General features: G+C 31.9%; 1 protein-coding gene and 1 long non-coding RNA gene across 3 annotated transcripts; both read right to left on the reverse strand.

Moving 5' to 3' along the window:
- Nucleotides 1-61: 61 nt before the first annotated feature.
- LOC107363613 (kelch-like protein 17) lies at nucleotides 62-23,290 on the reverse strand. Of its 2 annotated transcripts, XM_015930862.3 has the most exons (7): nucleotides 23,014-23,290; nucleotides 22,660-22,827; nucleotides 16,935-17,266; nucleotides 3,299-3,642; nucleotides 2,375-3,184; nucleotides 977-1,158; nucleotides 62-914 (listed from the first exon to the last, which is right to left on the reverse strand). In XM_015930862.3, the coding sequence occupies exons 1-7, from the start codon at nucleotides 23,028-23,030 to the stop codon at nucleotides 695-697; spliced, it is 2,073 nt and encodes a 690-aa protein (XP_015786348.1). In that variant the 5' UTR covers nucleotides 23,031-23,290; the 3' UTR covers nucleotides 62-694. The 2 variants fall into 2 exon arrangements, with proteins under 2 accessions (XP_015786348.1, XP_015786349.1); XM_015930863.3 differs by lacking the exons at nucleotides 22,660-22,827; nucleotides 23,014-23,290 and adding an exon at nucleotides 17,669-17,902.
- LOC149093723 (uncharacterized) lies at nucleotides 18,172-19,360 on the reverse strand. The gene is made up of 3 exons (XR_016198486.1): nucleotides 19,296-19,360; nucleotides 19,139-19,225; nucleotides 18,172-19,076 (listed from the first exon to the last, which is right to left on the reverse strand). It is a non-coding gene; the product is annotated as an uncharacterized LOC149093723 (long non-coding RNA).
- Nucleotides 23,291-24,144: the final 854 nt, after the last annotated feature.

The following is a 24,144-nucleotide window of genomic DNA, read 5'->3' on the forward strand; positions in this document are numbered from 1 at the left end:
AATTGGTCCAAGAAAGTGATAATGGTTCAAGACTCTACATGCAATTTGATTGCATTTCAGATACAGTTTCTCGGAAGGTAAGCGTTTTAATTTGATTAGCTTGATACTTTGTTTAAGTTAATGTTAACAAAAAAGTGGTTGAACATTGTAATTAATAACAAAAGATCTTTTGTAAAGCAGGAAAAGACAAATAAACAACAACTCATGTTAATCATGAGTCCTTTGGTATTCATTTCTTAGATGAAGATGGAAACCATCAAGCATCAAGGATTGGTGATGGATGTATAATTGACAGAAACTAAAACAAAACAGTGGTTTGTTCAACTTTAGTTTACATTGTAATAATAATAATAATAATAATCAAAAATTAATTGTTTATAAAAAAACAAAAGCACAAGGCTTCTTGGTGGTTTGCCAGTAAAAATGATGATTTTCAATGATGGATCAATGTTTTCTTACTCGCAGTCATAACATAAGTTAAAGAGAGATGATGAAAATGACAAAATGGTGACAAGAATGGTCATTGCGGTGGTTTTTCATGATGGCTATTTTGGTAGATCAATGTTGGTTTCTCACGATCTTATCAGAATACAGAAAAACGGAGGAAACAGGGAAAAGCGGGAAAAATCTTTTCAACTGCAAGACAGAAAAAAGAACAAAAAATCGAAGCAGCAAATTCTAACTATCACACAGATCACGATTCTTGATGATTCAAAGCTTCCAAAATTTTCTCCATATTCGGACATTCCAAAGCTGCAGCTCCAACAGAGGATCGCCTTAACATCATTGAATTGATTGGAATCCATCGATTTCCTTTAATTTCAAATCTTTCAACAGTATTCAAGCTTGAGCTTCCATCATTGCCTCCAATCGCATAAAGAAATCCATCGGCCTCAACAACATCATGGGTACTCCTAAAGCCAAGATGAAAAAACGATTAGCATATCATAAAGTCAACTGTGTACAGTTTATTTACCTTCGAGTATGCATTGGTGCGACTGATTCCCAAGCATTTTTTGTTGGATCAAAACGTTCAACTGTATTCATACAAAGACTGCCATCATTGCCGCCAACTGCGTATATTTTACCATCCAAAGTGGCCACTCCAGCACTACTGCGACGATTAGTCATTGGAGGCATTAACTGCCACCGAGCCTCCTGAAAATAATAAGATCAAACAATGATATTAGTTATTGTTATAAAATGATTTAGACTGTTTAATTTCATTGTTACAGTGTTCATAAAAGCATCAATGATTGCAGACAAAGCATATTATCAAAATGTAATTGATATACACTTCAACATGACTGATTAATTGATAATATGAGGGTTTGCCTGTTATGTCTAAAATCAAATTACTATGATCTATGCAGTGCTTTAAACTCGTAAATTGTGTCTGTGTTTATCTTTATGTTCACTTTTGCTCTCTCCGTCAATCAACTGTGATTCCTGTTATTGTAACTTTTCAATTGTTTTTTTCAATTCTTTCAATTGTGGTTAACATTTTCCATTAACAACTGTACCAATGGGAACAATAATTGTAACGGTTAATTGTTGAAATAGGATCATCATGATGATATATTTAATGGTATTGAAGGCAGCAACAATCATAACAAAAACATGCTTTACAGGGAGTTGGCCCTAAGATGTCAATGAACTTCAAAATAAAGGTTACAATCATGAAAATGTTAGTAACCAAGGAGAGAGTTTACAACAGAGTTTCTAATCAACCTTTTACTTGGAATAATATCGATCGTTGATGCCTGGAAACATAAATTGACGTTTCAACGAACCACAACACCAATAAATGGACGAGCTTTAGGAATAACAGATGAAAATAGCTTCTTTTGTTCATTGAAGATGAGATGAAAGAAATTCAATAACCTTTCATGTATCTAAAATGCAAAACAGAAACCCAAGGCTAATGACATTTTAATAATTAATCATCTGTTTTCCCTCCAATACAAAATAATTGAGGAAATGATTTATTTCTTGTTTAAAAAATCAAATTTCACCAGCAAAACAGATGAATTTGCAGTCTACAATAAAAATCGTCAACTTTTTAGTTTCTCCACTGTAACAATATAATAGATGCTGCTATTAGAAATTTATTAATCTGATAATCTAATATTCTCATGGCAAAAACTGGCTAAATCTCGTAGGTTTGAAAGTAAATTTAGCGCCTTTCATCGTAGGTAACCTCTTAATCATAGATTGATTTCAATCAAAGAAAGGGGCAAATTTTTCTTTCTTTTTTAATTAAGCTTGTTTTGCACAAGATGGCGACTACGCATTATGAACAAGTGTTTTAAGCTATTAGTTAACTCTTTGTTTGACACTCTTATTATTAATTAATTTGTTGATTATTTCTTACCCTTGGATCATATCTTTCCATTGAAGCCTGATAATTGGTTCCATCATAACCTCCAACTGCATAGAGACAGCCATCTAATACGGTTAATCGTCCATGTCTTCGTCTACCGGTCATGGCTTCAACAGATGCCCACATATCTGATAATGGGTCAAACCTTTCCACCGAGGATAGACAAGAAGCTCCATCATATCCACCAGCAACATATATGAGACCATTCAACGTTGCTATAGCCAGACAACTACGCTTTGTTCCCATATCTTGTGCCAAGGGTTCCCAGGAATTAACTATTGGATCGTAAAATTCACCTGAAGACAATTCTTTATTCTCATTGTAACCTCCAATTGCATATAAATGACGACCTAAAGTGGTAACTCCGGCTCGAGATCGTCTCTTGTAGGTTGGTGCAAAAGAGCACCATGTATCACTAACTGGATCATAAAATTCACATTCATTGTGAATAGCAAACAATGAGCCACCTCCAATGGCAAAAATGTACGTCTTTAAACCTTTTGGGCGGCGATATTGAGTTCGTATGTTTTTAATGTTGGTTCGTTGGTCGGGACTCAAGTGGTACCTCATTGCCTCAATCAGTAAATCTTTACCATCAGGATTACCTTCCATCAAGGGTTCCTTACAAACATGATTTAACAAAGTATTCTTATGGATTAACGGAAATCTTATGTGTTGAAGCAAAGAACCTAATCTTCCTTCGCGTGATTTAAGGTCATATTTAACCCACCGTATAACTGCATTATAAACCTCATTCTCGTCGTGAATGTTTAAATGGTTACTTGAAATTAGATCTTCAACCTAAAATGGAGGAAAACAATTGAGTTAGTTTGTTTATGATTTTTTTCAACGTTTTACGCACTATCAATAGTGTTGACTAAATTTATTTGTTCAACAATTGAGATAATAATTTACCTCACTGTATGGTAACAATAGAAACTCTTCAGTTTTTGCCACGGCGGGAAAATTTTCAACAACAAACTTGTCCGATGTTTGATGTAGCTCTTCACATGAATGTGCATCAGCAAATTGACGGATTCCTAAACAATTGGAAGGATCAAGTTGACGTAAAAGAAACTTACAGCAAGCTTCACGAACAGGAGAAATTTGAAGAAGACTTGCAGTTGGTAATAAAGCTTGAACATTTTCCTCACTGATGACAATTTCACCGGAATATGCATAGTCAATCAACAATTTTAGAGCATTGAATTCAATATCATGCAAAATAATCACAGGTTTATTTTTCTCGCTCATTTCACCTGGAGAAAGAAAGAAAGAAAAAGAAGAAAAAAAAGAGATTAACGTTTAAACAAGCCAATTGCTACAAAATAAGGATAGTTAATCAAAGTGATAATCAATACATGTACTTATCCATGGACAATCTTTGGAATAATCTCAATCTTTTCATGATTGATATTGCATGATTAATGCGGTAGACAACTAGCTAGATACAGCCATGTAAAGTTAATTTTCAAAATGTTATTTACTGTTGCAAGGATGGTTACTAGTTACTGGCAGTTAAAAAACATTGGACTATTTTTTATTACAATGTATTACCATTTACTAAGCCAGAAGTAATTTAATGTTTAGATGCTACCGACTGGAAATTAATGCAACCATGATGGACTTGGATAATAACAATGAAAATATAAAGCTATATTATTACGATATATGAGTTAATAAAAAACTACTCATCAATACAAGGACATCAACAGGAGAAAGGTTAAGCTGAATGACTATGTGGACATGATTTATTGTTGAACATCTAGCAAATTGGTATTGAAAAAAAGTTTCCAGAATCTACGAAATGATTTCAAAAATTTTGACTTTGACAAAAAGAGATTGATCAACTCAAAGATGTGGATTGGAAACTTTAAACAAATACAATTGCAACTGTAACTACAGCAATTGTTGCCCAGCAATTCATGTTTATCAACTGATGAGCTCAAATATTGAACTATAGATGAGCCTAAAGATGCAAGTTGCTTTTTTTGGTTGAAGTTACTATTCAAGGTCAACAATTGTCCCATGAAAATGTATTTCACAAGATAATTTAGGTCAAGAGCTGGATCGATAATGTAATAACAAAAGCTTTGAGTTATCAAGAGAGTCCAACATCCGAATAGGAAAAGGGTGATTAAATTGATGACAACATTAATCAAGCAATAAAAAACAAGTGTTATTGTACGTAAAAATCATTCAACATGTCAGGGTTAAATTTAGTTACTTATTTAGATTGTTATTTTGGGCTGAACGACGTTGTTTGGTGAAAAAATGAAGTCTTGAATCAACAGTTAATTACATCAACACTTTCAAGTTAATGAGTAAAAATAAGATTAGTTGATAAAATTGAGAACCGACTTGATTCAAATTGCCTCGATTGCATTTGTCAAGACACAAGACAATATTGTTTAGTTTACAATACTAATCAATACAATATTGAACCAACTAAATCAACTAATCGATCTTCAAGTTGAAGGATAAATTACTTGATCTAATGACTGACCATTCAGTTTATTTTATATGATTATCGATTGAAATCATCCCACAAATTATCTGAAAGGTTAAAAACCTTACAATAACACAATATTTCAAGGGTGAATCTTCAAGGATAAGGTAAAGATTGAATTACAGTAAGATGTTGGTACTTAGTAATACAGTTAATTAAGACAATTGATTTAGTCTGTTTCAATTCAATTAATGAGCATGATTCAGTGATACAATTAAGGTTAGACAATAATTGATCATCACAAGTATTTTTTTACCAATTTAGTAAAATTTGTTTACCAATTTCAAGCCCATCCAAATTGATACAACAATAATGAAGATGAATATACAATAACTCAATTTGAAGTATAATTGAATCTTTTCCTAATTTCAATCAGCTTTGTTTGTCAATCCAATTTCAATCAACAAAACTGGTTTTAAATCAAATTGAAACCAATAATAAGATACAATATCCAACTTGGCCCTTTACAATTCAATAATGTTAGATATTCAAATTGAGATTTGATTCAATAAGATACAATAAGATTCCCAGTGACTTTAAACCTTTCAATTGTCATTTTTAGTTGACTAAATTAACAGTTAACTTTGACCTCAATTGTTTGGTTTTGATACAAAATTAAACTTAAATTTATCGATTTGTATTTAATGACTTAAAATCAAATTTTTTTCACACTTTCTATTAAAATGATAATCTAAATGTATCGATACCCAGTCAACAGAAGCTTTTGTAGAGAGTCTTTTTTATTAGACTTTGAGTCGCTAATGAGTCAAGAAAATTCAATGAGGAGCGGTTTTGATTCAATTTCACCGTTTGAGTCAAAAAAGAGTATATTCTTTTAATATTTCACTCATTTTTGAGTCGAAAAACCGATGACGAATATTAGAATTTCTTGTAAGTCTGAAAACGCGTGTTTTCTAGTTTTTAGAATTTTTTCTAAAAGACAAATTCAAAGAGATGTTTCGATTTTTATGAGATGAATTAAATAAGGTACGATTCATTGAAAATTTTAAAAGAAAATGAGAATTTATTCTAATGAGTATGAATCTTGTACAAATGATAGAATTATTCATTTATTCTGCAAAAAAGATTCGATTAGGAAATTTTTCTTGTACTTGAAGTGGAAATTCAAGCTTTCAATCAAAATCCCTTTACACTTTATATCAGTCAATTTGACAAAATTCAATTGATCTTCAACACTTTCAACTTCGTGATGATTATCTAATTTAAATTGAAATGTACCAGTAACACCTTTGAATTTTATCTTTACAACGGAACTCTTGAATTTCCTAACCAGCATCATATACTTGTCTTCAAGCGCGAAAATCGTTTCGATTCTAGCAAAAGAGCCGTCATGAAGTTTCAATATGGAATCATCTCTTGTTTTATCTCTACAATAAAATACAGTCGAAAATCGAACTGAATTTATCAAAATACTTTTGAAATATCTGAGATTGTGCAACCTTGCAACAATGTAGACACCAAAATTGTCCATCAACGCTGAAGAAACCTCAGGACGTAATGAATCCTCTGGCCTATCATCTTTAATAGATGTCACCACATTTGAATTTGTTGAGAATAATTTCTTTTCTTTGTCATTCAATGACCAAAAGTTGACTTTGGTTTCAAGCAATTCATAATGCTTGAAGTCATTCAAGAAAACTCTGACAAGATTCTGTGCTATATTGCTTGTCCGGCGAACTTTTTCTTTTAAAATTCCCATTTTATTTTCCAATGGATATGCTGACAAATTTGCATAGAGACCAAGCGAACAAATAGAATCTGGCAAGTGGGAAAGTATGTGCAGATTATATGTAAGCTGAGTTTCACCGTAGTACGAATTTACACCTTTCTGGAACTCCTCGACTAAATTCTTCAATTCTGCCAGAATATCATTTGAAACCGAATTTCCATTGAGCAAAATATAGATTCTTGTCAAACATAACATGTTGTGAATGATTCTTGGCCGCAATAATCCTTTCACAGTGGCAAGAAAATAATAGCAAAGAAGACTATCGAATTCCGAAGATTTCCAGTACTTGATCTGATTCAAATCTCTTGGAGGGCGTGGAAATTCTGAAGGAACTCTAATAGATTTCAAACGTTTTCCAATTTCATTTGCGAATAAATTCTTGTCGATTCCAGGCTCAAGCACCGTATTTCTATCACATTTGAGCCAGCTTTTGAAAACGATATTCCGGAAAATTCCTAAAACAATGCAATGCATTGGTTCAACTGCAAAGCCATTGACGATATCAAAATCAGCAAGTTTCAAGAGGGGAGATGATCCAATCAATCCGGCGAATCGAGAAATATCAATATTTTGACTTTCAGCATTATGTTGAATAAAATCGATGAAATCTGATTTTTTCCTTCGCAATTCTTGAATTCTTTTTTGATCAAGGAGTGGATAAACTCTTGCCCCGTTCGCAGTTGAAGCTTTCACTAAGCACCAATCGCATCCATTGAGATGGTTGAATTGTCTAACACTGCGTAAATAGGCTCGTCCGAAATGACTGCAATCAGATGAAAAGTACATTTTACAAATGTACCATCGAGTTTCCTCCATGAAATAGGTTCTTTGGAAATCTTTTCCAATTCGTCAATCAAAGGACCAAGGAAAATTTCCAAGGCAGGCTTTTTTCTCCCAACAAATAGTCCAACAAGAAAAAAATTATCACGTTGATACTTTTTTGAAATTTCATTTATTGTCAAAAAAATCGGGAAAATCGAAGAATTGGAACTATTTCCAACTGAAACTTCGTCGGCGTGGAGAGTCAGTGTCATCCGAATTATATCTGGATCGGAATACGAACTCTTTACTCTTTTTGCTTCACTGGAATTACAAATATCCATTTCTTGAAAAGCAGATTCATCCCAACAGCTGTTCGGTAGTAATGGTAGGTGAGTTTCAAGCTGTGACTGGAATTTTATGTGAAGAAAATACTTTTCAGGTTTCAAATCAGCTTGAATATTTTCACCATTACAGATGAAAGTACCGAATGACTTGGGCTCACCAAAGAAAGGTCCATGTGAGTGATTGTGTTGACAAATGATGTAAATACCAATAGAGCTAGTTTTGGCTCTCTTGTCCCAGAAATATCTAATACTCGGAAGATTATTAGAATTTGGAAATCTTTCGAGATAGCAGTTGAAAAGATTCACGATTTTTTCAGCTGAGCTGAGACACACACTCGAGCATGAAAGAATTGATGAGAATAAAGCTTCACAATAATCCATTCTACTCGGACTGCCAGGATTTTGTCCAATGGAATTTGAATTTGATGTAGATTCTGCTGGTTTTGAAAGTTCAATTTTCGGTTTCTTCTTGAACATCAAAGGTATCTTGAGTTCATTATAAGATGTATCATAAGTTGAAGATTCAACAGTTTCTTCTGGTATATCAGGAAGATTAGCAATGTAAGAATCTGCTTCAATACTGTGAAGCTTACGCTTTCGGCGATTCTTTGATCTTTCTGAGGGTTCACTCATTTTATACTCAAGAACTTGAAAGTAAACACTTAGAAGTAAACACTTAGAAGTAAACAATTAGAAGTAAACAATTAGAATTAAACAATTTAAAGTAAACAATTTAAAGTAAACAATTTGAAGTAAACAATTTTAAACTGATTATCTTATCAAAAAAGGAAATTTTGGAAGAGGAAATCTAATCTCTAGCTTATCTAGAAAGGAAAGGCGTGACTTTCAAGAAAAGAACAAAAAGCATAATTTAGAATAGAAAAAGCATAAAAAAGCATTTAAAGCTTAAAAATTCTTTTTTTCGCATAAATCAATTCACATTTATCAGAAGAATATCAATTTTCTTCGTATTATTATTCGTATTTTAGTAATTTTTATCATTGTGCATCAAATTTCTTGTTTTAATTTCGTGAATTTCATGTTCAAGAGCCATACTCTTGTAACAAGTGTTTTAAAAAATCGTCGAAAGAAATTAATCTACAAACAACGAACCTTGTTAGGTTGTTATTGTTCTCTAATGGAGGGTGAAAAATTGGTTGTAGCTATAACCAGAAGTGCTGATTCATATGGATCTGAATTGAACATTCCATTTGGTTTTAAAATCAGCCAGCAAGATATTCCAAAAGATTTGAAACCTTTAAAAATTCATAGGAATAATCTTGTGTGCTTGGAAATCGATGGTTATGAACCAGTACCAGTGATGATTGTTTCCATTGGCGGTAAGTTTTGATTTTTCCTAAATTCAATTTGAAATTGACTATTTTCTTTCTATTCTAGATGATTCTAAGGATCTTATTGGAATTTATTCACGTTACTGTGATCAAATGGAAAAAATTAAAGATAAAGTTGCGCCTTTTGTTTCTAAGATAGACAAATGGATCTCTATCAGTGGAATTCGGATCGCGAAGCAACCAGAAGCTAAAGGCTTGAAACTTATTTCTAAAGAGTTTTTGGAGGGGTTTTTCAATAGAGTTGATGTGCTCAAACGAAGAGAAAATTCAAAGCCAATTCCAGATAAAGTATTTCCGAGCTGCAGTAGTGAAGTAGTCGACTTGGAAAAAGAATCTACGTCCTCAGAAAGTGATGAAACTTCTAATTATGAAGATGAAAGTGGAGATGATAATTCAAATCAAAGTAAAAGGAATTTGGCGAATTCCCCGGATAGTGAAAAAGTTCACGAAAGTCTAGCAAAGATAAAGGCGACTTGTAGCTCAACGCTTTTGAACGCTCCACAGAAAATTTTCTTCAAAGAAACTTCAGCTATTTTGGAGTATCTTATCAAGATCAACGAAAGTTTCGAGCCGATCGAATTTTATCAATCTTTTGCGAACTGTGATTCCATTCGTATAATTCCTGAAGATGATCACACGAAAGATCTCAATTCAAAAGTAATTCTCATAGAGGGAATCCTACCGCTTCCAGCACGTAATTACCGATCAGCAATCAAATTCAAAGGAATAAAAAATGAAAAAGTGGAACTTGATTCGGTTAACATCATGAGTAACATAATTCGGTTCGCATTTCCGGATCATTGGTTGGATAATGTTACATTGAGAGGCTCCGGAGGCCGTACTTCTTTGATCGGAATATGGAATTATGTCGATCCACTCAAAGATCCGCTTGTGGAGCCAATTGACCCGAAATTGGGTGAAAAACGATTTCGAGCATTGTTAGGTGAGAATTGTCGCTATTTTGCAATTTCAACAAATGAAATTATATGAAAAATATTAATGAAAATGTTTTTCAAACTTTCTTTTGAATTAGATCATTCCGTCAGAATGTCTGGAAAAAAATCTTATGGAAAAGAAGTTGAGAAAAATCTAGTTTCAACATTGTCTAAAGCGATGCACTATGCAAGAAATAAGCTAACACCATCGAGGAAAGTTGAGAAAAAGATTGAAAAACCATCGAAGCGATCTACATTAAATGCTGCTGTTGCCGCTGAAAAAGAACTACGAAATCTGAGAGGTCTTCGATTCTTCCCTTTGAGTGAAAACCTTTTTGATAATATGGAAGGGAATGAAAGTGAAGATGAAAATTCAGACGTTGAAATTCTCGCGCCAAGAGCCAGAGTAAATTCACAAAGATTGGGTAAAGAATTCGACAATGACAAAGAATCTAATGACTCAACAAAAGACGCCAATGAAAGTGAAAAAGAAAGAATTTCCAATACCAATCAAGGAAAACAAAAGGAAAGAAAGCTAAGTGGAAATATTCCGAGTGTTGAAAATCAGCCGAAAGAATTACCAACAGACACTGTTCAACCCTTCTCAGATTCTAACAAAACCATTTCCGAATCAAACCAAACTATTCCAGAATCTGAAGATAATGAAGTAGAATCTGATCAAATCATTCCAGAATCTGAAAAAACTGAATTAGAAGCGGATCAAATCATTCAAGAATCTGAAAAAACTGAATTAGAATCGGATCAAACTATTCCAGAATCTGAACAAAATGAAGAAGAATCTGGCAAAACTGAAGTAGAATCTGACAAAACTGAAACAGACTCTTCAGGTTTTGTAGATGCTTCCACATTGTCGAGTGAAAATGCAGATCAATTTGGTCAACCAAAAACATTTTCAACTCCAAAAAGGTCTATTGAAATGTCAGATTCTGAGAATGACGCTGAAAAAAAAAGAAAAGTGTCTTTACCTAATGATGATATTGTTACTTTTCCACTAACACAAATAGATTTCTCAAATAGAATTGAAAATCTAGACACTATTTCTGAAGCTCAAAAGGCAATGTTACTCGCTTTGAAACAAAACAATCTTTTGGACAAATTTCTAAAATCAGCTTCAGAGTCCATTAGTGGTCAAAATCAAGATTTAAATTCTAAGTGAAATCTAATTATTACTTTTTGCAATCTCAACGGAAATTCTAAAAATCAACTTCCGTTTTTCAAATTCCAGAAACTTCCTCTCAATTTCTAACCAATGCAGTAAGCTGCTTTTCTTCCCCCACATTGATTTCCCTCTTCTCAAGTGTTGTGTTCAATATGAAATCACCTAATCTTACAATAGCCAATCAAGTGCTAACAGAATTTTTTCACATACCTAGTTAAATCCGTTGAGAATTGCAAATAGTTTTTTTTACAAATAGAGGAAACTCATAAATATCAACTCTTTCATTTTGTGTAATCCAGTTTGAAGTGTTCCTCTTACATTTGATCCAATAAATAACCTTTACTAACTCAATTTTTCAGTTTGTTATTTTGTTTGTGTTAATTTAATACTTATCTTTGCAAACATGAGTCGAAAGACTAGTAAAAATTCGTTCTCGAAAAGTGATTATTCTTCAAAGTGTGGTTCAACTTCTTCTTCGCTTCGATCTTCTTCCCGATCTGCAACCAATCATTTGAAAACTTACGGCCAACCGGATACAAATGACAATGAATCCACCTACTCAAGAATCCGTAATCCAACAGTATCATCGAACAAATTCAAGAAAAGTCGTTTCTTCAAAAATGTTGATGGATTCAACACAAGCTCTACTGTGAAGAAAATTATGGATGAATCTGAGATTTATGCTGTTATTCTTCCTTTAGTTGTTGATAATATGAAAAGGAATATGCAACAACCTGTGCTAGTGCTTTTCGACAAAAATGAATTAGAAATTCTTGGCGTAACAATTGATTTTGATTTTCTGGATGACGAATTGAATTTATTCTGCAGCTTCATTAAATACATGAATATTTCTTATCGGATAGTAGCTTTAGGAGGTAAGAATCTATTCAAATTCGAAAAATCTTTATACTAATTCTTAATTTTCTTTGAACCAGAATCAGTCGAGCAATTGAAAGTTTCATTAGAAAAGAGTATTTCAATGAATAGCTCTTGGAAAAACATGAAAAAATTGATCGAATTCACATCGGAAGTATTGAAAATTGACCAAGATCCATCTATTTACGAAGAAGATAGTCTTCCATATGTTGAGATGAAAACTGAAGAACTGATTGATCTATTTGCTAACCATGAAGACCAATCCAAGACCAACGAACACCTGTTTCTGGATGAAGAAAATGATGTGAGTGTGCTTGCTCAAGGTTCTAAGGATGAAGAATCAAAATTGAAAAGAGTAAAATCTGGTTCACATTCTGATAAAGAAAAGGATTTTGTGGAAAATGAAATCTCTGTGTCTGAAGAAAAGGATTCTGAAAATTCTACTAGCAAGAAAAAGATCAAGCTGAAAGAAGTCAAAAGTAAAATTGACGAACTCAAAAAAAGAAAGGCTTTTATTTCAGAAATTGAGAACTCAGGTGTTGTTCTGCGACAGTTGATTGATGTATTGGATGATATTTTCAATTTTCTGATGAACAAATACGTGGAATCTAATGAGAATAGCCGTGAAATTCCGAAATCAGATGAAACATACAAGATTCAATCAAAGGTTGGTTAATATCAGCTTATGTAACTTCAGTTTGATTCAGCAGATTTTTTTTACAGAATTTGATTTTTCTTGAAGGAAAATTACAGCTGCCACTCGACTCCTATAATCGTGCAATAAAGTTATCAAAACCAAGTAATCCGTTCTCAATAGCTTATCAAATAGTGAGACTTGCGTTTCCCAGAAGCTACTTCCAGAATGCCACCCTAGGAAAAAAATATTACACTCCAGAAGAATTGAATACATTCATATCAGCCATCGAAAGAAAAGATTCTTCAGAAAAAATTCCATTAGCTATTGTTTTTGGATATCAAGATCCACTGAACAAACGTTTCCATGGTAAATTTGACTATAACTTGGGTCAAGCTAGAGTGGATTCATTTATTGGTAATTAGAATAATTGAATTGAGAATTAACTCAAAATTTTAAATATGAATAATGATGAAAAAAACATGTGAATTGTTCTTCTTATTAATGTTAATTTTTCTTTTAGACCATATTTTTAGAAAAGCTGGACTGTTCAAGTATTCCGAACAAGATTTTGCAAGAGTAAGAGCAAGAATAATCAGAGTTTTATGCTTTCTCAATAAGGAAAAAAGAAAGAAATCAACACAGGCAAACTCATTGGATACTGACGATAATTATACCGATGGAATATTTTCAAGTGAAATTTTCTCGCAATCAAATATGGATGAATGAACGATTTTGATCTCTTTTCAATCAAACACAGAATTTGTTACTTTTCAGATCAAATTTAAAACCTCTTTTTTGTTCTTTTTCGTTTTCAATAATGGGTTCAATAAAAAATAACGACAGAAAACTGAATGGATTTATTTTTAGTGAAAAATTTCAGTTGAATATTTTCTATCAGATTATGTTCATTGTGATTTTGAATCGTGAGAATAATTCCATCGCATCGATTCGATTCGATTTGAAAATCGAATTTTTGTCGAATCCTACAAAATTTTATTCGAATCGAAACAGCTTGAATTATAAAGCTAGGGAAATTATTCAAATGATGATGAATCTAGTGTTTCGAATAGTTTCGAAAACTCACACTTCAAATTCATTCGAACTTTTCTTTCCCTTTGAGCAAAGGTTGACTCAAAATTTACTTAAAACAACCTCTATTATGACTCAAATTGTGAGAAATTTTTGAGTCAAGAAAGAATAAAAATCATTGCTTTTACTCATTTTTTTACTCATTAGTGACTAAAATCTGTGTTGAGTAAGAAATGAGTAAAATTGGTAATTTGAACGGTTTTTTTTACTCATTTTTGAACTAAATCTGTTGACTGGGTAGATCGCAATTACAAATCAATTTATCAATTTCATTTCAACAGTTCAAGTGAATCAATCTTACATCTATTGTTGGTTGATAGTAACGTCTTAATGTTATTTGTTTGGTGAAAAGTTGAAAATCAATTTTGACGATTGTTAATCAAATTTCAATTGGCAATCATCCAATACAAATGATTAATTTTGAAAAACAGCCTTAAAATCATTTGTTTACATTCAATGTTTCATCTTGATTCATGGCTTTTTATTCAAATGTATATTTGAAACTTCATCACTATTTAAAACCTTTTTGTTCACCATTTTCCGGGGTCAATAAGATCATTGATTTTTAATCTAATTAACTTGAACCAGTTAATAGTTAATGATTAGTTTACAAACGTTTTAATCATTAGTATTATGATAATGATACACTAAATCAACAGGGAAAAAAAGGAAAGTTAGTGACTATCAATCAAAAGGTAAATTGAAATTTATCATCAAATGTAAACACTGTAATTGGGTTAAACTGATGTCCAAAAATATTACATTAATTTGTCCAATTAACTCAACAATTAAGTTTAAAAACAATCGACTGAATGTTTCAAATGGTTGATTAAATGCCTTTTTTGGAAGCTTTTCAATTTTAAAACACTTTGAGTCTCAAACAATCAAGATTCAAATTGAAAACCCAATCAACTGTAAATTTAATTGCAGATCAATGTTTACAAAATGAGCAAATGAACGAATCTTCAATTGAATCTTATTGAAACTTGGGTTCAAGTTTGGGTTAATTAACCAAATATCACAAACCTTGAGAAGTTTGAAAAAGATGAAAATTTGAAGGTTTCATATGTGAATACAATTACCGTGATAATCAGTTGAACAGTTGATTCGAAATTAAATTTTCTGTCAAATTCGTGTGACAACACGTTTAAATGCGTGAATATAATTGTAGACTAATCACAATCACAATGATAACCATTTGCCTGAGACATTCAGAAACCATGATAATTTAAGGTTGACCTTAACGATGGTTGACAATCAAGTAATTTCAATGCAAATCAAGGTTTTGATAAATCTCTTTCAAGTTGACAAACAATTAACCAATCAATCAAGGTTACGACTAACAATTAAACCAAGAAGCTAAATTGTAATTTTGAATATCAACATTTAATCCACAGATTTGTAATCAATCAATTAGCTAATTGACTTAAGGATAACTTAAGGTTGACTTTGATTAGGGAATCCCAATTGCATGATTCACAGCCCGAGGTCAAACATTAGACGATCTGAATCAGTGGAATTATCGTTGAAATTTAAAATATTAATCAAAATATCGTGATTGTGAAGATAATTATGCAAACATAATCATAAGGTTTGCCATTAAACTAACCTTTACTATCATCTTTTTGTTGCTCAAGGTAAGGTTTTTCTAGTCAATGGACAATCATGTTGGTAGACAAAATCGGAGAATATATTTTTACTATTTTCTTTGATTATTATCTTGGAAAGTTATTATCATTGGAAATGGATTAATGGTTGTTGACAGTAAAATGTGTAATCAATATATAAATTGTTTCCTTGCTGATGAGATCAAATTATATCTTGCAATTTATATATCAATTGGCAACAACTGAGACTCATTCAAATTGACCTTTCAACAAAAACATTTATCTTGTAAAATCAAATTGATTCAAATGGCCGTTAAACTATAGTCTTGGCGTGATTTAACTCACAATTTTCATCATGATATGGACAACAAGGGATAAATGATTGACTTCAATTGTTACATGATTATAATATGGAACACATTTCAATCAATAAATCAGGAAGAAGGTCCTATTTTTGTGCTAATAATCCTAAAATCATCCTTTTATCAAACATTGTAAACATGTTGATATACTTGTTATACAATCTTTACCAGAAAATATTAAACCAGTTTAAATGATTATTAATTGTAAGTGCAAATCTTTTGACAATTTGTTTAATTTAATCAAACATGTCAACATGAGGATGAATGATTAAGTTGAAGTAAAGCAAAGATTGAACAATCATTTGCAGCCTCAGTTAGCTAACCATGCAATTAATATTAGTTATGATCAAAGTATTGTTCATCATGAATCAACAGATTTGCCTTTTCTAATCATTATTCTGACCATTTGGAACAATTGTTTTAATGAAAGTTGAAAGTTGAATCAACTTGAATCTCTTAATGCATATTAATTTTGATGAAAAAACAGGTGAAATAAACAGATGATTTTTCCGATTAAATTTCCTAATAAATTGACAAAATACAAATTAGACTTTGAAAAAGCAAATGACAAACCGAGTCTACAGTTTGATCATTAAATTGAATTAAAATAGGACTTAAAGGGTGTGAGCGGAAGTAATGGTTTCATTAATGATGATAAATTGTGATAGTCTGGTTGGGACAAAAGAGGAACCAATGAGACATGAAACGATCAACACCCAAAATTTTACTAGTCGAGTGTTTACCCAAAAATATATTGGCAAATTGAAACTCAATTTAGTCAACTATGCACTTGAATTGTAAGGCAGTTGACATGGAAACTTGAAAATGAAATCTAATAAGATAAAACTATTGAAATGATTAAACAAAAAATTAGCAACATGAAAAGTAATCACAATTTGTCAATGATAATCACCAGTGAAACAATTAAAATGTGTACAAAAAACTGGTGAAACCTTGACAACGCACAATTGATATTAGACATTATAATGTAAAATGGATGACAAATCAAGTTTTTACAATATTGTAAGGATAAAAAGCAAGTCTTGGTAACCATTTGGATTGGGTTAATTTGGATTTAGATTTTGCCTTTTATTTTGTATTGATTATCATGGGAACATGGATTATGATTGAAGGTTTAAATGACTTACTATTGAACATGGCGTTGAAATAAGCAGAGGTAGCTGATAGGACCACTTTGTGGGCTTTCAATTGAGATCCGGCGACTTGTAAAATAATATCACAGAGTTGACCATTTTTCCTCATGTAATTGAGGGACGAGAAAATGGCTGACAAATGGTCATTGTTAACATAGTTGATTGACCTTAACCGGCCATTGGTTCCATTGGTTCCATTAGTTTTACAATCCAATCCTTTGGTAATTATTTCACCAGATTTAATGGGTTCAGATTGAGGGTCAGTCAGAAAATCGTTTGCTTTCAAGTCATTCCCATTGGTCGGTAACTTTTCAGTACTTGATTTCCTGAATTCAATGTCCACCGAATTTTCAATTTTCATTTTTTCGTTGACCAAATTAATTCAAAAATAGACAAAAACAAAAAGAAGAAAAAGATGAGAAAAGATGAAAAATTGGTAGCAATGATGATTTTGGTGTAAATATTAACGAAGAGTAAAAATGTTTGTCAATTCAAGGAAATGGTTTGACGAGAGCGGAAAATTGAAGGAAAGTTGAAAAGGGTTGATCAAATGACAGTCTGAAAAGAGGTCAATAATGGTGGGAAGTAAAGGGTTAGCATGGGAAAGCAAGTCAGGGCAGTGGGACAGTTGAAGCGGGTTGACATGAGCGAAGGTAAAAGATGAGTAAATCATAAAGATCAATGTTCACATGAGATTGAAACATTACTGTTGATATAAATTAACATACATTGTAACGTTTATAATGAGCATTTTTGATAAGGTGAATTAATTAGTAAAAATTTAGATTACTATTGAAAGAAAAATGCTGTTTGAAACACTGAACAGTAATTGGCGCTGTTATGAAGATGATGATGAGATGGTTAAATGGGATGAAAGAGATGAAGGTGCGTTGAATGAACCAACGTTATCCCATTGAAGAGTCACATTGAGACACAAAACATAAGGCTGGTGATGAGAAGCTCGGCAAAAACGCTCAACAGCAGCAGCAAAAAAGTCATTGAATAATGTTGAGTGAGAAGGAAAACAACTCACTTGGTAGACAGAAAAAGAAGAGAGAGAGAGAAGAGAAAGAGAAGAAAATGATAGACAGATAAATTGTAAGAGGTGTAAAGATGAAGGAAGATGAAGGAAGATGAAAAGGTAACCTTGATTGTATCAAATTGTAAATGATATAATGCAAAGATCAAGAAACTATTCAACTTTGAATGAAATTTGATTAACAGTTTTAGATATGATTTTGCTTTTGTTGGAGTTTTTGTTTTATTTCAAGATTACAATCAAACAATTGAACAGTTTGCGTTTGAAATATTTACCAGTATTGGTTAATTGTGATCAGAGGTTGTTTAATGATTAATAGTGTACAAACAATGCAAAACAACTGTGAGTTGAACAATTAAACACATTGGATAGTTGAAAGTGTTCATTCAACTTTCATTCAACTTCTTGTTGCCAACAATTGATTAACAACATTGTTTTAAAGGTTGACCTAAAATTTCAAGATTTACATTGGATTTGGGTTAATCTGTAAAAGTCTAATATTTTACTTTCTACTTTTTGGTAATTTCAATTTGACCAGTTAACTGTGAATATTAATTTATTGAAATTACTGGCTCAGTACATTGAATTACTACTGATTACTGTTCAATGATAAGGTGATAATTAGTGATAGTCTTTTAATTAACTATTTTTTGTAATTTCATACAAGTAACACTGATGTTGATGATTTTCTGGTAAAACCAGATTTTTGAGTTTTTATGCATTTTGTTTCGACATTTGCACATTCATGTTGAAAGTAAATTGGATTAACTGTTATTAAAAGGTTAAATCTAATAATGGATATTGATTTAGTATTTAGGATTAAATGTGAAGATTATCAATGTTTGATATTGAAGATTAATGGTGAACTGGATTGAAGTTGGTCAAGTTGAGGGAAGAGATGAAATTGATTATTGAATTTGATAGAACAGTAATTAACCAGATTCACTGGAAATGTTAATAAAGGATGGATTGGTGAAAAGTGTACGATTGTAAGACAATGAAACATCAATGTCGGTATCATTTATTGGCGTTGAACTTCCAGTTGATCGTGAAAAGTCAGCAACAATCAGGAAATAAGTTATAGTAGCTGATATAACCTAAGATATGAAAGTTGAAAGGTTAAAATCTGTCCTAAGATTGTATTTCTAGGGAAACTTACAGCTCCAATTGTCGTATATTTGATGACAAAAAAGCGATATGCCGAGTATCCGATTGTACATTTAAGGCGCAAAATAAAAGATTCAACCTTAAAAACATCAAAAGATAGTAAAAATTAGGCAAAATCACAAGGAATAAGGCCAACTATTGAAACTTACATAGATAAAGCTGGGAAGAAATTCAGATCCTGATAGATACAATGCTGTGTTGACCGCAAAAGCCTGAACAATTGAATAAGAGTTCATTCAAAAATGTCAATTTCCAAAATAAATTATCTAATACAAGATTCAATGAACTCTATTCATCATCAATTTGTAAATACAGCTTTCATTTGTTTTCATTAAGAGCACTTTGAATAATAATACAAAATTCGAGTCGAGAGCTACCTTTGACATTCGCTGACCCTAACCCAAGGTTTGCTATTTGGTCTGATGGAAGTTGTGTTTGAAAAATGAATAAACAGCGATTCCGAGCAAATAAAATGCATAAAATTGTTGATGTTTTCAAGATGAAATATCAAGAATTATCAAAACATTTACTGATTTTGATTGAGCACAGTTGAGAAAAGGAAGAAAAATTGACTTGCTACTTGTTTGATCAACCCATTGATTAATCTCGCTATAAATTGTGATCTGTCCCAAAGTGGGCGATTTAATTGCCTTACCACTGATTATCAAGTTTCTCCTGTCAAACCTTATGTTTAACCAAGAAGCCTGAAACGTTTATCATAATCAAATCAAAGATACTCAATAAAGTTAGATGAACCGATGATGACTCTTGAGTTTCAATTGAAAACTAATTTTGATGTGACTTTTGACAAACCTTTTTAGCAACAGCAGCAGCTGGAAAGAAAATCAAATAAAGAATCAAAAAATTGAATCCAGCAATGAGACAGTAAAAGGTGAAAAGGTTGAGATTAACTTGACCATAGGAAAGAGTGTAAAAAATGTAGCAAAGGTTGACAATGTAAAAGCCTGAAATGGTTGAAATGACACTTTTCCAGAAAGAGTTGGACTTGATGAGTGTTTCACAAAGAAAATTGTGTTCAACATATTGAGATAAAAGCGATGAATCTTTCAGATCAAGCTTTATATTGTCTGAATAAAGTATCAGTTCAGTTTTGCTTGTAACCAGATCAAATTGTTGCTCCAAAACTGAGCAAATCAGGGAAAAATGAAAAGCTGTAAAGACGACAATTGATGTAATGTAAAAATACCAAATAGCATGTAAAATAAGCCAAAAAGATGGGTTAACGTTGAGATTGGCGAGATCAATTGGATTCCAAGAGGGAGAAGAAAGTAAATTGTAAATTATCATCGATTGATAATGAAGGTGGCTGAGCACACCAGTAATTGTGACAATAATGACCCAGCAAAAGCAAATGGTTAAAAGATATTTCAATTTACGATAAGTTGTTGTATTGTAATAATGGTTTAATCTTGACGAGTTGAATGTATTGAAAGGTACTAAACATGATTGCGTCTCATCCAAGGCATAAGATGTTGCTATTAGAGTTGCTGAAGCTGACCAACAAAAGTAAACCATACGATAGTAAATGTAACGATTATCAGTGAAGAGAACAGTTAGATCGCCCAGTTTAAAGGCCAACTTGGGATCATCGATAAACATTAAAATGAAAGCACGAATGGACAAGATCCACAACATTGAAGATATTAAGCGACAATAAAGAGAGTAAATTGTCGACATTATTTTGATTCCTTTCTGTCCATCTTGGATACTCTTCAAGGGCAAAACACCGGACAATTTAAGCCAAAATTGAGTGTAAACATAAGGAGATTTAACTGTTGAATCTTGCACCGATTCATCCAAATTGGTTGGTGAAACGGTTGATTGTTTATAACGGATTTGCTTAACCATCTTTAAACTAATCTGTAAAATTGAGTGAAATTTGGTTTTCCCTTTTACTTGAATTGTTCAGAGCAACTATGGTTCAACAATGGCTGTTGATCAATTTGATTGTGAGTTGATTTAGATGCGTGTCTAAATGTAATTCAAGTTTAGTTGATAATCAACAGTTTTGTAATTAATCATTAATCCATTAAAAATTGGATCATTTGTGTTATTGATTAACAAAGGAAGAGTTAGTTAATGAATATTTCACCTTCAATTGTAAGTCTAATTATGTGTTACTTGTACTTTAATTGTGATTAAAGGGCAACACTTTTTGAGTGAAATTTTTAAAATGGTTTGTATCATTAAATTGTAAATTGTTTGTTGATCATCTTTTGATAAACAAATGCAATTAAAAGATCAGTATAGTACAAAGTAAACACGATTTGGGTGATTAACTCTTTTCTTAAACACTTCAAATATAAACCAATATTTTAAATATCAAGTTATACGCTCTAATTGTTGAAACGTTTCAATTGAACAATCTGATCTGATTGGAATGTTTGAGAAGCAAAAATGTCGTCAATATTGATTTTAGAGGCAAAATAAATGTTTAATTTTCAAGTCTATTGCAAGTCTATGGAGTTACTGATTATAATGATTTAGTCGATGATTGGAATAATGATAAACTCTGATGGTTCTTGAAAGATAAACTCTGATAGGAAGAAAATTTAGAGTTCAATGAACTGAATTTACCTAAAATGAATGTTTGGGTTGAATGTTGATTTATATGCTTTTTTATTGAAAATTTTGAACCTTTTTGACAACAAATATGGGCAATTGAATCGATATTCAAGGTTGACATTTTCATAATTGATTGTTGATCGTATTAAAAATAGCTTTCAATATCAACAGTTGAAGATTTAAGGTTGAATACTTGGAAATGGTTCAGTTTTTAGTGTTGCATGATATAATCGATTTTCAATTTTCGTTTTTAAGCTTACGCTGTTAAATCGTAAAACTACTGTCAATGTAAAGTTGATAATGATGGTAATTAATTATATAGACTGAGTATGACATTCAGTTTATGAGCCATTATTGTCTGTTTATATACAAGACAATCAGCCTTTTGTTTTGGTTTATTGCTGGATGTTTAGCGAGTTAAATGTAATATCGATCTGAACATTACTCATGCTCATTTCAACTTATCATTCAGCTCGCATCCACTTGTGCTTATCATGGTTGTCAAGTTAAAATTAGGTGGAGTTCCCGCCAAAAGATTTTGTTAGATTGTGGAAATGCTCTTGAAAATAATGGTCATGATTGAGATTATAATGAAAAGGCACAAAGGGTCGGATCGATTGTGCTGTGACTTTGATTTAATATCATCTTCATCTTCATCAATGCTAATTGGCGGATATTGGATAAAGGTTTGTTGGAATTGCAAGGACAGGGAAATGGGAATAAAAGACTTGCATTGGGTAAAAGATGCTCATTTGTTTACTACTCAATGAATTGATAAACGTGAATGAGTTGATCAACACTGTCATTGAGATTAACTCGAGCATTATCTTTCTGTTAACCTCGTTGGTTTGAACAAACATTTGACAGATATAAAACACCTTTTAATCAGAGAGATGACAAGGTTAATTAGTGATAGGAATGGCTTACCTCAATTCAGGCGAAGTTGGGGTTCGAGTATTCCTCAGTAATGGTGATGAGATTAATGTTGGCGGTATTTCAGGTGAACTGGATGGAGATGGTGTTGACAATGAAGATGATAGAGATGATGTGGATGAAGATGAAGATGAAGACGAAGGGGATGAAGTTGTGCTTAAACTGTCAAAATAAAAGAGAGAAAAAAGTTTAGGATAGATTACAATTCACTTGTCAATAAAGCACATCAAGAAAACTGTTACAAGCCATTTTAAAGGGCAAAAATAACGGTAGAGAAGATGGCTTTAGCCCATCAGATTCATCAAAAATTTAAAATCAACTGAACAATTATAAATCACTAAAATTTACCTCATGATTGGATTCATTGGAATGAACAAAAATAAATGAAGAAACAAAAGATTGTCACACAAAAATGAAAACTGAAAATGGGTTTCAATTTGTTGCAATAAATGTTAAGTCCGACTATCTGATGGCAAGTTTAGTGTAAAGTTGATTTCACGAAGATTCACAGGTGAATAACATTTGAATTGAAGTAAAGCATTAACACATGTTTAATGTAATCGTTACCATAGAAAAAGATCATGTCATTTCATGTTACTGATTGTTAACTTCTGAAAGACTTGAACAAGAATGATAAAAAATCCGCTTTTCACGATTCATTTTTCAAGAGGCTCACTAAGCGCCACCTTGTGACTGGTTTTATTACAATTTTCTGCAATTCAAATTTTGACAAGTACAGTACAGTAAGATCCCAGATAATGAGAGTCCCACATAATGAGATAAATTTATCAACGATCCCTAATTAAGGAGGAGTTAATTCAATTTGAATTTCATCAAATTTCATTTTGATTTCTTTAATTTTCAATTGATTTGATTCGAATTTCTTTCGTAAAATATTAATCAAAAAACTCACGAAATCATTTTAAACTAACATTTACGATAAAATTCGATCTATTAAGGGAGATTGAAAATCATGAAATAAGCTGCCCGATGAATAGTGAAAATAAGCTATTCCACAGTACTCTCATTATCTGGGATCTCACTGTAAAGTACCAGATAATGACAGTAACTTGAAATACAGTCACCATTGAGATAATGCACCGCAATGGGAAAAGCTTATATTCACTATTTTTCGGGAAGCGTGCTTAATGATTTCCAATCTTCCTTATTAGATCAAATTTAATCTTAAATTTTGCTTTAATCTGATTTTGCGAGTTTTTTGATTGATATTGCAAGAAAGAAAATTGAATAGTCAATTGATAAGTAAAGAAATCGAAGCAAAAATATACGAAATTCAAAAGTAGATAAAACTTCTCCTTAATAGGGCCATGGAAAAATGAGTGCATTATCTCAATGGTGACTGCACTTTACTTTTTTTCTTGATTACAGTGAAATACCAGATAATGACAGTAAATTTGTCAATGGTCTCTAATAAAGGAGGGGTTTAAAAAATCTGTATTTTTTCAATGCACTGCCCGG

This window comes from Tetranychus urticae, chromosome 2 (genome assembly GCF_039701765.1).
Source record: "Tetranychus urticae isolate SD_2017Ah chromosome 2, NJAU_TeUrti_SD_1.0, whole genome shotgun sequence".
Classification (NCBI taxonomy): Eukaryota; Metazoa; Arthropoda; class Arachnida; order Trombidiformes; family Tetranychidae; genus Tetranychus; species Tetranychus urticae.